This window comes from Bufo gargarizans, chromosome 2 (genome assembly GCF_014858855.1).
Source record: "Bufo gargarizans isolate SCDJY-AF-19 chromosome 2, ASM1485885v1, whole genome shotgun sequence".
In the NCBI taxonomy this organism is placed as follows: domain Eukaryota; kingdom Metazoa; phylum Chordata; class Amphibia; order Anura; family Bufonidae; genus Bufo; species Bufo gargarizans.
This window is the reverse complement of record NC_058081.1, coordinates 267657009-267673302: the sequence shown is the minus strand read 5'-3', so window position 1 is coordinate 267673302 and position 16294 is coordinate 267657009. Positions and strand designations below refer to the sequence as shown.

The following is a 16294-nucleotide window of genomic DNA, read 5'->3' as shown; positions in this document are numbered from 1 at the left end:
CCGAGATTGATGCTGGCACCGATCTTGGCTGTTTAACCCCATAGATGCTGCGGTCAGTAGCTGCCCACGGCATCCATGTGGTTGAGAGGGAGGGAACTCCCTCCCTCTTCCATCGGGCTGCCGCTGCTGTGATGACAGCGGGCCGCTGGTTGCCATGGCAACCGGGCGCTTTACAAAGGCGACCAGATTGAAATGTACAGCCTTAGTGTAACTGTAATACAGACTATACAGTGCATTGCAATAGATGACTACTGCAATGCACTGTATAGCCATCAGGCCCACTGGATCTTTAAGATCCAAATGAATCTTGATAAATAAATAAAAAGTGTAAAAAATAAAAGTAAAAAAATAAAACCTAAATTAAAAAAATTGGCTTTTCTCATATCCGTTCATTTAGGTCATTAAAAAAATGAAATAAATAAAAAAGATCTATACATAATTGGTATCGCAGTGTCCATAACGACTTGATCTATAAAACTATCATGTTCCTAATCCCATGAGGTGAACGCCATAAAAAAATAATGTAGAAAACAATGACTGAATTGCTGTTTTTGTCACCTCAGTGATCAAAAAGTCATCTGTATAAAAAAAATGATACCAATAAAAACTACAGCCTCTCCAACAAAAAACAGGCCCTAACACAGCTACATTGGTGAAAAAATAAAAAGTTATGACTATGCTGAAGTGAGTTTATGCTGAAAAAGTAGTAAAACATAATATATATATATATATATATATATATATATACACACACACATACATACAGGGAGTGCAGAATTATTAGGCAAGTTGTATTTTTGAGGATTAATTTTAATATATATTTTTGGAAGTAGTTTTTAGTTTGTTTTTAGTTTTAGCTATTTTAGGGGGATATCTGTGTGTGCAGGTGACTATTACTGTGCATAATTATTAGGCAACTTAACAAAAAACAAATATATACCCATTTCAATTATTTATTTTTACCAGTGAAACCAATATAACATCTCAACATTCACAAATATACATTTCTGACATTCAAAAACAAAAACAAATCAGTGACCAATATAGCCACCTTTCTTTGCAAGGACACTCAAAAGCCTGCCATCCATGGATTCTGTCAGTGTTTTGATCTGTTCACCATCAACATTGCGTGCAGCAGCAACCACAGCCTCCCAGCTACTGTTCAGAGAGGTTTACTGTTTTCCCTCCTTGTAAATCTCACATTTGATGATGGACCACAGGTTCTCAATGGGGTTCAGATCAGGTGAACAAGGAGGCCATTTCATTAGATTTTCTTCTTTTATACCCTTTCTTGCCAGCCACGCTGTGGAGTACTTGGACGCGTGTGATGGAGCATTGTCCTGCATGAAAATCATGTTTTTCTTGAAGGATGCAGACTTCTTCCTGTACCACTGCTTGAAGAAGGTGTCTTCCAGAAACTGGCAGTAGGACTGGGAGTTGAGCTTGACTCCATCCTCAACCCGAAAAGGCCCCACAAGCTCATCTTTGATGATACCAGCCCAAACCAGTACTCCACCTCCACCTTGCTGGCGTCTGAGTCGGACTGGAGCTCTCTGCCCTTTACCAATCCAGCCACGGGCCCATCCATCTGGCCCATCAAGACTCACTCTCATTTCATCAGTCCATAAAACCTTAGAAAAATCAGTCTTGAGATATTTCTTGGCCCAGTCTTGACGTTTCAGCTTGTGTGTCTTGTTCAGTGGTGGTCGTCTTTCAGCCTTTCTTACCTTGGCCATGTCTCTGAGAATTGCACACCTTGTGCTTTTGGGCACTCCAGTGATGTTGCAGCTCTGAAATATGGCCAAACTGGTGGCAAGTGGCATTTTGGCAGCTGCACGCTTGACTTTTCTCAGTTCATGGGCAGTTATTTTGCGCCTTGGTTTTTCCACACGCTTCTTGCGACCCTGTTGACTATTTTGAATGAAACGCTTGATTGTTCGATGATCACGCTTCAGAAGCTTTGCAATTTTAAGAGTGCTGCATCCCTCTGCAAGATATCTCACTATTTTTGCCTTTTCTGAGCCTGTCAAGTCCTTCTTTTGACCCATTTTGCCAAAGGAAAGGAAGTTGCCTAATAATTATGCACACCTGATATAGGGTGTTGATGTCATTAGACCACACCCCTTCTCATTACAGAGATGCACATCACCTAATATGCTTAATTGGTAGTAGGCTTTCGAGCCTATACAGCTTGGAGTAAGACAACATGCATAAAGAGGATGATGTGGTCAAAATACTCATTTGCCTAATAATTCTGCACTCCCTGTACACACACACACACACACACAGTATAGACCAAAAGTTTGGACACACCTTCTCATTCAAAGAGTTTTCTTTATTTTCATGACTATGAAAATTGTAGATTCACACTGAAGGCATCAAAACTATGAATTAACACATGTGGAATTACACATAACAAAAAAGTGTGAAACAACTGAAAATATGTCATATTCTAGGTTCTTCAAAGTAGCCACCTTTTGCTTTGATTATTGCTTTGCACACTCTTGGCATTCTCTTGATGAGCTTCAAAATGTAGAGGTGTCCAACTCCTCTCTTTGCCTCCCATAAGCCATGTATGACACATACTTTGCATCTTTGGGTCACCCTGCCAGTTTCCAACATGGCGCTTCAACACATGTTTTCATGTGGGCATGCGCATTGGAAGACTCACAGAGTTTGGTCTCGCTGGGCGGTGCGTCTGTCTTACACGTAGCGTGATGTCACTCTGCTGAGACGCATCCTGATGCCTGCGCACTGTTCAGAGATAGACGCCAATGTTGGCTATGGCGGACATGGGGTAATACGTTGTCTACATGTGGTATGTCATTTTTCCCATCGCTTGCTCCTCCTGTTTTTAAATTGATGTAATATGGGGAATATATATAGGGGAGTGATCCATGGCTTGGCTGGCAGGGTGTCATTTCCCAGTTGGGGAAGATGGAGATGTGAGGTTTCAGGGTTAGTACATTCAGATTGGGATAGGATATATTGCAATATACCGTATTTTTCACCCTATAAGATTCACTGGCCCATAAGACGCACTTAGGTTTTTGAGGAGGAAAATAAGAAAAAATATATTTTTAACCAAAAGGTGTGCTTTTGGTGGGTTTTGAACTAATGGTGGTCTGTGCATGACACTATTATGGGGGATCTGTGGATGACGCACTGTTATGGAGGGGATCTGTGGATGGCACTGTTATGGAGGGTTCTGTGGATGGCACTGTTATGGGGGGATCTGTAGATGGCACTGTTATGGGGGTGATCTCTGGGTGGCACTGTTATGGGGGGTGATCTGTGGATGGCACTGTTATGGAGGGGGATCTGTGGATGGCACTGTTATGGAGGGGGATCTGTGGATGGCACTGTTATGGGGGTGGATCTGTGTGTCACCCACAGATCCCCCACCCCATAACAGTGCCATCCACATATCCCCCACCCCATAATAGTGGCACCCACAGATGCTCTAATATACCATAGCTAAACCTGTGGGAGGGGGAGGGAGGATGGGCCGGTGTCATGAAAATGTGGCGGGGCCGGTGCGGTCACTGTACTCCGGCCCCACCGCTCACTCGCTTCCTTAATGCCTAAACATTTTTTAATAATAGCTTTAATTGAAGTTCCGATCCCCAGCCCCATCTGTACTACCGTACTTGCTAAATGTCCTGTAGCAGGCAGAGCAGGGCGGGGCGGCCAGTCAGAACTCACTCATGTCACGTGACGTGCCTGCGCCTTTATGAATGAAGTAGGCGGCGTAGGCACGTGACGTCAGTGAGTTACGGCCGGCCGGCCGCCCTGCTCTGCCTGCTGCAGGACATTTAGTAAGTACGGTAGTACAGATGGGGCTGGGGATCGGAACGTCAATTAAAGGTATTATTATAAAATGTTTAAGCAATAAAGCAGTTAGTGAGCGCCGGGGCCGGAGTACAGTGACCACACCGCCTCACCACATTTACATGACACCGGCCCCTCCTCCCTCTAGCATCGCAGACTGCGATGTAAAATGGCAGCATTCGCCCCATAAGACGCAGGGGCATTTCTCCCCCACTTTTGTTTGGGGGGGGGGGGGGGGGGGGGTGCGTCTTATGGGGCGAAAAATAGCAAATACATATTGTTTTGAAAATACAAACTATATTGTAATACAGTTTCATTTTCTACACTGGTTATACCGTACTTATCACCTGCTCGAATAGCGAGGATGCATGGAGCGCCAAACTTGGGTTGCCCTACTGTATACCGTACTGTTAAAAATAAGATAGGGGTACAATTAAGCTTTAATGTCCAGGTTGCCATATTAGGGGATATAGAGAAAGATAAAAAGGTTCAGCTTAAAAGTTAAAACTTATCTCTATGGTCTTCATGTTGGATAGAGTGATTATTGCGCGTGGGTGGATGGCTAGAGCTGCTCCTGATATAAATAACTGTCTCTGCTTGGTCAATAAAGTGAAAGCATATGAAAAAATCTGATATACTTCCCAAAACAAGCTAGAAGTATGGTCCAAATTGTGGTCTTCATGGTAAATGGTTGTAGGGGTCCCTTCTTTTTCCCTCTCTCCTCGATCTACCAGGGGGACCATGGGGTATTCATGTATTTTTATTTGGCAGCCCTGTGAGATTGTCTACATTGAGTAATTTGATGTGTAGTGTAATTGACATGGCTGCCTTTATTTCTGATATTATAAATAAAGTATTGGAAGGGAAAAAAGAGGAAAGGAATAGGGGGAAAAATAAAATGTATTTAATCAGCTAATATTGTTGACTGCAACCAGTACCAGAAAGAAAAATTTGCAATTTATTGCTAAATCTTTTGCATAAAATGTATTTGTAAAATTGCAAGAAATCAGAATTTAAGTTGATTGCAAACTGATATCAATGATCACAGCCTGACATTGTGGTGCTTTGGCTGAGTTTACAAACTCACAACCCAGATCAAAGCAGTCAGATGCCATCAAAATGAATGTGTATAATTGCACTATTGATGTGCCTGTCATTGGTCTCATCTTCCAATCATTATTATTAAAACTGCAGTGTGAGAACATTAGTTTCAGAGATTACATTATGGGGAATGTATAATATTGTTGTATGGGGAATGGAAGTAGTTACTAAAAAGGTCCTCTTTAAAGGGAACCTGTCACCGGGATTTTTGGTACAGAGCTGAGGACATGGGTTACTAGATGGCCGCTAGCACATCTGCAATACCCAGTCCCCATAGCTCTGTGTGCTTTTATTGTGTAAAAAAAAAAAAAGATTTGATACATATGTAAATTAACCTGAGGTGAGTCAGAGCTTGAAAATATGACTCTTCTCTGGTCACATAAGTAAGATATGACTCTTTTATGTTAATTTGCATATGTATCAAATAGTTTTTTTTTTTACACAATAAAAGCACACAGAGCTATGGGGACTGGGTATTGCGGATGTGCTAGCGGCCATCTAGCAACCCAGCTCCTCAGCTCTATACCCAAAATCCAGGTGACAGGTTCCCTTTAAAGCACATTTTCAATTTTAATTATGATCCGCATGAAATATTGCGTGACTTGGTAAATGCGCAGCTTTTCTTATTCTGCACAGACTCTCAGTCATTCTGTCGGTTACCACTAGAAATCTGTCAACAGACACACCCCATGACATCTTGAACACACTAAATTCTGGAAGTTATAATTTTTTTCATCACCAAAATAATTTACAGGAATAATTAGTAGAATGTAAAGAATCAAAGGTAGCCCTGTATTAATCCTAACCTATGCAAGAATTCAAGGAAATTGAAGCTCAGCAGCTGGTAGACTTCCAAATACAGAGCAATGTTACAATCAAGAGCTGCAACACAGACCTGTACAAGATAAGTTATGTACTTACATAATGCTCAATGTTTGTGCAATTTTAATGTACAAGTAAATAGTTAAAGGGGTTGTTTGCAGATCGGCGGGTGGGGAAGGCAACTTATGACAACCCTGCCGACCAGCTGTTTTAACAGAATGCAGAGCTCGTACGCTTCTAAATGTTTAACTGATTGCGTGCTCGCCATTGCAATTGCAGCAGCGAGCAGGTGTAATTACAGCTCTGGTCCCAATTCACTTCAATAGGATGACTCCTTCCTGTTCAAGTGAACAGGATGGAGTCAACCCATTGAAGTGTACGGGGACGATGGAGCTGTAATTACACCTGCTTGCTGCATCAATTGTGATGGCGGGCTGGAAACGGCGAAGCCCCTGCCTGTCGCAGGGCTCAATAGGAACATGGTAAAATCCTCATAGTCTCCAATGCTAATGCATATGAATGGGGGCCTATGAGAATAGCAATCTGATGACTGCTTTTTTATAGTTCCTTATGGGAACTATAAAAAGGTATAAGAATAAAAAAGTTTTTCAAAATACAAAAAAAAACCTCAAAAATTCAAAATTACTCCCCTTTCCCAAAATAAAAATACATAAATATAAAAAATATATACATCTTGGGAATCGGTGTGTGTGAAAACACCTATACTAAAATATGGTATGAAAATATTTATTCCATAAGACAAATAGCGAAACGGAAAAAAGGTCAAAATTCAAAATTTTTTGGTCACTTCACCTCCCACAATAAATAAAATAAAAGGTGATCAAAAAGTCATACAAAAAATATCCCTTATACGGCTATGTGAACGGGAAAATAACAAAAAAATTATGGCCCAGGAAACGCAAAAAGTCATACAAAAAACAACCCCTCATACGGCTACGTGAACGGGAAAATAAAAAAGTTATGGCCCTGGAAAGGCAAAAATTAAAAAAACTTCTCGGCCTGAAAGGGTTAACTGCTGTTTAATTAATTATGGTAGGTATAATAGTTGGGAGGTGTCCATGTGCAAATTGCTGGATGAAGAACAGGTTTTATAAAGTAGGATCCCCATAGAGATAAATCATGGACGCTATTTATATCTGATTCTGGTCATTTCATTCTGCATTTTTATGCTGTTCTATATTTTTGGTTTTTGAATATTCTATCAAACATACTGGGGCAGATATACTAAAACTGACAATTGCCAAGTCTTAGTACAAAGTCCATTTTCGCAAAGGCTTTTAATAAATCTGACGTATCTGATCAAATCTACTTCAGTTTCTTGCATAAATTACAGTAAATCGTAAGAGCCATGAGAGTTCACACATTCTCCAGCTAGGAACCACTTTAGAAAATTGGGAAGAACATTGAAAAGTCACAAATTATGGAGAAAATGCATCCCAATGATTTGAATGTATATTTTTTTTCTAATTAGTAAGAGGTCTACAGAAAGGCCTCATGCACACTGCCGGTGTGTGTGTTTTGTGGTCCGCAAATCGCAGATCCGCAAAACATGGATGGCATTCGTGTGCGTTCTGCAATTTGCGTAACGGAACAGGAGGTCCATTATAGAAATGCCTATTCTTGTCCGCAAAACGGACAAGAATAGAACAGGTTATATATTTTTTTGCTAACCTCTGAACGGAGCAACGGATGCGGACAGCACACGGAGCGCTGTCCGCATCTTTTGCGGCCCCATTAAAGTGAATGGGTCCCCATCCAAGCCACAAAAACTGCGGCTTGGATGCAGACCAAAACAACAGTCGTGTGCATGAGGCCAAAAAAAATTTTTTGCTCAAGGGTTAATGGCTGTCTACTGCTACACTTCCCAAAACAAAAAAATATAGTAATGCAGGGCAATGCTAACAAATTTACCTCTTGGCCACCATCAAGAACACAGAGCTTAGAGACCTGCTTTTTGGCATCCACCAAGACATTAAACATTGTACATACTGAGGCAGGAATACGCAGGTCTGTAGATTTATTAGTTCTTTGTAGTTTAACTTCAAACGCAGTCCTTGTCCTGTGTGATAAAATGACAATTTTAAGACATTTTTAGAAAATATCTGAGAAAAGTAGCTTTCAGAACTATTCTTAAGTACCAGCCTATTTTGAGTCAATGGGGACGGATCCGTTTTCTCTGACACAATCTGGCACAATAGAAAACTGATCCGTCCTCCATTGACTTTCAAAGGTGTTCAAGAGGAATCCGTTCTCAACGGATGCAGACGGTTGTATTATCTGAACGGATCCTTCCATGACGGATACGCACAAAACGAGAGTGTGAAGTAGCCTAAGTTGTATGTGGGCTTATCATTTTGTGGTTCATGCATCATTTGAACTGGGACATTTTTAGGGTTCATACATTTCTTGTGGGCATGGAAAAATGATTCAATTTAGCCATTGTTTATTTTCTTATACCATGGACTGCGAGTTAGAAATATTAACATTATTCTATGGGTAGGTGCGGTTTATGGCAATATCATATTACAATGGTCCCTCAAGTTACTGTACAGTATTAATTAGTTTTGGGATGATCATTGTATGTTGAAACCATTGCAACTTGAGTCCATAACTTTATGGAGAACTACAGTAGGACTTGGTTCCAAGCCCCAAAGTGCCATCTCAAGGTAAAAGAAAATTGAGATTCAAGAATAATAAGCAGATAACTAACACAGATAAAGCAAATCCTTGCATATAACACTGTATAACCAAATAGAACGGGCTGCACAGGCTGGTACAGTAGTCATAATGGGAGATTTTAACTTCCCAGATATCAACTAAGGTCATGATTCTGCCTCAACCGCAAAGGAGAGAAAATTCCTCAACTTGCTGCAGGAACCACTTTATGGGGCCGTTTGTAGAAGCTCCCACTAGGGGCAATGCTCTGTTGGATCTGGTAATCTCTAATGATGCAGAGCTTGTTGGAAATGTTATTGTTCAAGAAACACTACATAATAGTGACCACAATATAAATATATTAACCCTAAACTATAAGAAGCAAACTCTGTCAGGCAGAGCAAAGACAATGAATTTAAAAAAGGCAAATTTCCCTGGGTTGAGGGCAGCATTTCAGGGCATAGACTGGGCGCAGCTACTGTCACATAATAATACTGAGGATAAACGGGAGAGCTTTAAATCCACATTGAGTAATTGCACAATTTTTTTTACTCCTTTAGGTAACAAGTATAAACGGCTAAAATGAAATTCCCCATGGCTTACAGCTATTGTAAAAGGGCAATAAAAGACAAAAAAAGGGCATTTAAAAAATACAAATCTGAGGGGTCAGCTGTAGCGTTTGAAGATTACAAAGGGCTTTATAAAATCTGTAAAAAGGAGATAAAATTAGCAAAAATACAAAACGAACAGCAGGTGGCAAAAGAGAGCAAAACTAATCCCCAAAAATTATTTAAACATATACCGTATTTTTCGCCGTATAAGACGCACCTAGGTTTTTGGGGAGGAAAATAAGAAAAAAAATATTTTTAACCAAAAGGTGTGCTGTGGGTTTGGAACTAGGTGGTCTGTGGATGGCACTATTACTGGGGATCTGTGGATGACGGACACTGTTATGGGGGGGATCTGTGGATGACGGACACTGTTATGGGGGGATCTGTGGATGACAGACACTGTTATGGGGGGATCTGTAGATGACGGACACTGTTATGGGGGGGATCTGTGGATGACGGACACTGTTATGGGGGGATCTGTGGATGACGGACACTGTTATGGGGGGATCTGTGGATGACGGACACTGTTATGGGGGATCTGTGGATGACGGACACTGTTATGGGGGGATCTGTGGATGACGGACACTGTTATGGGGGCAACTGTGGATGACGGACACTGTTATGGGGGAACTGTGGATGACAGACACTGTTATGGGGGGATCTGTGGCTGGCACTGTTACAGCGGGGGGGGGGGGGATCTGTGGATGGCACTGTTATACATGTGTCATCCACAGACCCTCCCAGCCCATAACTGTGCCATCCACAGATCCCCCGCCGCTCCAGTATACTAATATAATATGTCTGATTTAATTAATGGTTATTAAATATGCATCTTTATTCCTAATAGTACCTTAAATCCTAAGCCCTTCAGTACAATGCCGGCAGGCCGGGCAGCCGGCGCGTCACTCAATGACGTCACTTGCCTGCGCCGCCTGCTTCATTCATAAAGTAGGCGGCGCAGGCACGTGACATCAGGGAGTTACGCTGCCGCCCGCCCGGCCTGCATTGTACGGATGCGCTTAGGATTTAAGGTACTATTAGGCATAAAGGGGCATATTTAATAACCATTAATTGAATATGACATATTTTATTAGTACACCGGAGCGGCGGGGCGGGCCTTTAGTACAGTGACTGCACCGCCCCGCCGCTATTGCCGGCCCCAGCTCCTCCTCCCAGTCCCTCCCAGAGTCCCCGCTCGCTTTACATCGCTGCCAGCGATGTAAAACTGACTGCATTCGCCGTATAAGACGCAGGGGCATTTTCCCCCCATCTTGGGGGAAGAAAAAGTGCGTCTTATACGGCGAAAAATACGGTAAATGCAAAAAAAATCAAAGTCCGAGCAGGTAGGTCCCTAAATATTGGTGAAGAAGGGGGGGGGGGGGCATATTACCCCCTTAACTGTGACCTACACCATTCCCGGCCCCCTTAACAGAGACCTCCACAACGACTGCCCCTTTAACAGTGACTGCCACAGTACCCCACTTCCCTAACAGTGACCTCACAGTACCCCGCTGCCCCTTTAATAGTGACCTCCACAGTCCCCTCCTCCCTTAACATTGACCTCCATATCGGCCTGCCCCATAACTGTAACATCCACAGCGCCCTCCCCTTTAACAATGACCTCCACAGTGGTTGCCTTTTTATTAGTGACCTCCACAGTACGCAGTCTCCTTAACAGTGATTTACACAATGAACCGCCCCCTTAACAGTGACCTTCACAGAGCTCCGTTCCCTTAAAATGTGACCTCCACAACACCCTGCGCCTTAACACTGACCTCCATAGCGGACCGTCCCCTTAACTGTGACCTGCACTGTTCTTTGCCCAGTTAACACAGAGACCTCCACAGCACACACCTCTTTAACAGTAACCTCTACAGCATCCAGCCCCTTAACAGTGACCTCCACAGTGGCCCACCCCTTTTTTAGTGACCTCCACAGTACCACATCTCATTAACAGTGATTTTCACAACACCCCGCCCCCTTAACAGTGGCCTCTACAGCAATCTGTCCCTTAACACTGGCCTGCACTGTGCTGTCTGAGCGTGAGCTGCAGCATGAGCACTGTGCTGTCACGCTCCCTGCCACCCCTGCAGCTGACAGAAGTTAATTTTTACCTTCATTTTTTCAATGCCCGTCGGCTGCAGAGTGTAAGGGGCATGGCTTAGCGGGACCTGGGGGCGGGGTTTTTAGGTCTGTCTTTTGAGGGAGGCCTGAATGGCCACCATATCTGCCCCCTTAACTGTGACCTCTACAGCACTCCACTCCCTTAACAGTGTCATCCACAGCACACTGTCCCTTTAAAGGAAATCTGTCACCAGGATAATCGCTATTGAAGTAAAGCCATGGCCTAATAGCACTTAGTACCTTATTTCTAGATGTGCCTTTGTTCCAGCAATAGATGGTTTTATCCTCTAAAAATCCAGTTTATTTTGTATGCAAATGAGCCAGTAAGGTGCCTAGAGGGGTGTCACTCTTGCATGAAGGGGCCCAGACACGCCGCCTGCGACAATGTGTCCACATTCAAAAGACTAACTTAAAATAGCGCTCCCCAGGATCCGTTAATCCACACCCCTTATCAGTTAATCCACTCAGCCGACGGGGATTGAAAAAATGAAGGTAAAAATCAAGTTCTGTCAGCTGCCGGGGTAGGAGGGAGGGTGACTTTCTCCCTGCAGCTCACACTCAAACAGCACAGTGATGGTATCTTAGAGTGAGCTGTTCAAAAGGACACGCCCCGATTCAGTTAGGCCACGCCCCCTCACACGCCTCAGCCGACTGAGATTGAAAAAATTAAGTTAAAAATTTACTTCTAGATCCCGCTAAGCCACGCCCTGATCTGGTCAGGCCAAGCCCCCTCCTACTCCGCCGACAGGGATTGAAAAAATGAAGTTAAAAAAATCAACTTGTGTCAGCTGCAGGGGTGCCTCTGACAATGACTTTCTCCCTGCAAGCTAGTAAAGTGCCCAGAGGAGCGTCACTCTTGCAGGAAGGAGTCCAGGTATACCTCCTGCTAGTGCCCAAGCCCACCCTCATGTTGGGAGCAGGGAAAAGGGGGGCAGAGTTATGACTTGAAAGTGATGTAGGAGGGGTGGGTGGACACATTGTGCCAGGGGGCGTGCCTGGACTCCTTCCTGCAAGAATGACGCCCCTCTAGGCACCTTACTGGCTAATTTACATACCAAATAAACCGGATTTTCAGAGGATAAAAACATCTATTGCTGGAACAAAGGCACATCTAGAAATAAGGTACTAAGTGCTATTAGGCCATGGCTTTACTTCAATAGTGATTATCCTGGTGACTTCCTTTAAAGCTCTCCTACAGCAGTGAAGAAAAATGGCTGGGTTGTTATTGAAACCTGGAGTAAAGCTGTGTATGTGGAGACTAATGGCTTGCAAGCTTATATTGGCTGATAAGGGTCATGTGACCACGCTTCTATTGGCTAGTGCATTTTTGGGGAATATCTCAGGAACTGTACGTCCTACAGAGCCGAGACCCAGTCTAAAACCTTCCCGGACACCTGATGTACCAGTGTGCCAAATTTTGTGATTGTAAATGCGACGGTGCGGATTCCTTTAGTGGACATATGGATGGAGTATAGTTAACACTCCTGTTTTCTGAGTTGTGTTATCTAATCTAAGCAAACACCTTCAATTGCTTTTCAATGGCTTGTTTCAAGATAATGAGATGAGTTAAGAAATTTGAGTGCTAACCCTGTTACATCTGTACATACATACACTCAGCTTTATATATTAGATTTCATCGTTACCTAAGGGTACTTTCACACTAGCGTTATTCTTTTCCGGCATTGAGTTCCGTCCTAGGGGCTCAATACCGGAAAATAACTGATCAGTTTTATCCTAATGCATTCTGAATGGAGAGCAATCTGTTCAGGATGAATCAGGATGTCTTCAGTTCAGTCTTTTTGCCTTTTCAGGACGGAGAAAATACCGCAGCATGCTGCAGTTTTATCTCCGACCAAAATTCCGGAACACCTGCCGGAATGCTGGATCTGGCATTTTTTCCCATTGAAATGCATTAATGCCCGACTGTTCCTGCAAAACGGATCCGGCATTGCGGTCTGTGCATGCTCAGACCGCAAAAATGTGGCGGAAAAAAATGCTGAACCCGTTTTTCCAGATGACACCGGAGAGACGGATCCGGCATTTCAATTAATTTGTCATATGGCTCAGGATCCTGATCCGTCTGACAAATGCCATCAGTTTGCATACGTTTTGACGGATCCGGCAGGCAGTTCCGGCAACGGAACTGCCTGCCGGAATTCTCTCTCGCAACTGTGAAAGTACCCTAAAATATAAGCAAAATGAATACTTTTGGAATAGCTAACCTTTTAACACAGGCTTCTATCATATCACTTGCCATGAGTTTCAGTCGTTGCTCTAGATGGTTGGCAAATTCTGTTTCCGGCCAGTGGAGATCATGGATAAACTCTTGTAGAGCATCCAATTTCCAAAATAAATCTTCTGAAGTTGCTGAACCATTCCTAAATGAAAAATTCCAGGTGTTGATACAAGGTTATGAGCACATAAATGCATTCATATATTTGTGCTATGTTTATTTAACACATAATTAATCTAATAATTTATTACTAAACACTTAACTTCCTTTAAAGAACACTTTGGAAACAATTTTTCTCATCAGTGAATTTCACTGCAACATTTTAGCGTAAACATAAAAGTAATATAGCAACGGAATGTTCTCATTAACATTTACAGACAAAGATTTTAGCAGTCTGGTGCAATTACAAAACTACAATCAAATAGGATAATTAAATATAGACAATGGGGGACAATTACCAAGACTGGCGTATCCATACGCCAGTCTTGTTCTCCCTGCCGTGCTTTAGATATTAATATTCTATGCCAGCTAAAAAATTGAGTAGAGTTCAGATATAACTTTTGCCACTTTCTGGCAACAGTTACAGTAAACGCGGTGGGTGGTATGAAGATTCGCCCCTTTTCTCTTAGCCCACCCTTTTTTGCCTGAAAAGTCGCAAATTATGGTGCATGTCCCTCATTGGAGGAGATTTATCAAAACAGCAGCTTTCTGTGCCAGTCTTGATATCCTGATATCCTCTGCATTGTTGGAGGATGGTATTATAAAGTAGAAGGAACTTTTTATTTGAAAATGTTCTAACTTTAAATTTGAAAATAAATATCCAAAAGACCGTAATTAGACTTACCAGTAATTCTGTTTCCTTGAGTCCACCATGACGGCTCTACTATGAGATTGACCCTTGACCTCTGTAGGGGCAGGAACACACAGAGTTTAAAAGGCCACCACCCACACTCACCCTCAGTGCTTTCCAAATTACCAAGTGGGTGTAGCCTTAACCTAGGCAAGTATATGAATATATACATTTTTATTTATTTTTTATTTATATATATATATATTTTTTATTTATTTATTTTCCCTTTTTTTTTTTGTATTAATTCATACTCAACCCCTCCTTAAAACTCAGGGGGGGGGGGGGACCTGGGCCGTCATGGTGGACTCAAGGAAACAGAATTACCGGTAAGTCTAATTACAGTCTTTCCATTTCGTCCACCATGACGGCTCTACTATGAGAACTACCACATTATTAAACAGGGTGGGTAACTGCTTGTAGAACCTTCTGACCAAAGGTTAAATCCGTAGAAGCTGACACATTGATCCGGTAATGTTTGATAAAAGTACTTATATTCGACCAGGTGGCTGCTTTACAGATCCTGTCAAGGGAGACACCTCCTCTTTCTGCCCATGAGGACGCCATAGCTCTTGTAGAGTGAGCTTTTATATTCGTGGGGCTGTCTAGACCCGACTTCTGGTAGCAGCAAATAATAGTAGATCTGATCCATCTTCCGATCGTGGCTTTGGATGCCTTTTTCCCCTTGTTTGGACCCCCATACTGAACAAAAAGGTTATCATCTTTCCTAAATTCTTTTGTTGAGTCCAGGTATTGTATGATAGTATCCCGGACGTCCAGGAGCTGGAACTGATCTTGTGATGGGTCGCCCTTGGGAAAAGATGGAAGGATGATCTCTTGGTCTCTGTGAAAGTCCGACACTACTTTTGGGAGAAAACCTGGATCTAAACGTAAAACTATTCTGTCCGGGAAGATCGTGAGGTATGGTTCCCTGCAGGACAGCGCTTGGATTTCACCCAGACGTCTGGCTGAAGTGATTGCCACTAGGAAGGCTGCTTTTAAAGATAGGTGTTTGAGATATATCTTGCGTAGGAGAAAAAGGCGAATTCGTAAGGTTTTTTAGGACCAGGTTTAGATCCCATTGAGGCGTCCTAGGGGTTAGGGAAGGTCTCAGTCTTGAGGCCGCTTTTATGAACCTCCTTATCCACCTGTGACTGGCCAGGTCCGTATCATAACAAGCCCCCAAAGCAGAGATCTGTACTTTGAGAGTACTTAGTCTAAGGCCGAGATCTAACCCTCGTTGGAGGAAGTCTAGCACTTTTTTGATATTGGGAGAAGAGTTTACGGGAGGAGTCTGGCCTAGCCAACTACAATATTTCTTCCATATCTTCAGATATATTGCAGAAGTAACTTCTTTTCTACTGGACTTAAGGGTGTTTATGACTTTCTCTGATATCCCCTTGCTCTTTAGGATTTCGCGTTCAGGATCCAGACCGATAGTCTGAAAAGACCTGGATTCTGGTGAAGAATTGGACCCTGAGAAATAATGTCCTCCTGTGGGGGGATTATCCAGGGTTCTTCCAGAGCTAGTTCTTTTAACACTGGGAACCAATTCCTTTTTGTCCAGTACGGGACAACCAGTATTACGGTTACTGGGTCCGATCTTATCTTCTGCAGCACCCTGGGTATTAATGGCCAAGGGGGGAAGGCATAGGCTAGATCCCAAGACCACCTGACTGAAAATGCGTCTGTCGCCCAAGGGTTGTCTCTTGGGTTTAGGGAGCAAAAGGGATGGACCTTTGCGTTCTTTTTTGATGCAAACAGGTCTATCCTGGGGGTCCCCCATCTCCTGGTAATCTGCTCGAAAACGATTGAGTTTAGGGCCCATTCCCCCGGATCTATGGTTACTCCATAATCCACCTGTATGTTTTCTGTACCCTTTAGATGGATAGCAGTGATGGATAGAACGTTCTTTTCCGCCCAGGAGAATATTTTTTCTGCCAACTCCTTTAAGCCTGATGAACGTGTGCCCCCCTGATGTTTCAGGTATGCTACGGCTGTTACGTTGTCCGAGAGGTGTCTTCCGGAGACCCTGTCCCGTGATACCTT

The 16294-nt window shown here is 43.0% G+C and overlaps 1 protein-coding gene across 5 annotated transcripts in view; it reads right to left on the bottom strand.

Moving 5' to 3' along the window:
• Window positions 1-16294, bottom strand: part of CADPS2 (calcium dependent secretion activator 2) — a 605828-nt gene that overhangs the window by 103584 nt on the left and 485950 nt on the right. For all 5 annotated transcript variants that reach the window (XM_044280279.1, XM_044280275.1, XM_044280277.1 and 2 more), the window contains 2 exons: window positions 13388-13543; window positions 7687-7834 (listed from right to left, as the gene is read on the bottom strand). In XM_044280279.1, the coding sequence (XP_044136214.1) occupies window positions 7687-7834; window positions 13388-13543 (304 nt within the window). The remainder of the gene's footprint in view (window positions 1-7686; window positions 7835-13387; window positions 13544-16294) is intronic.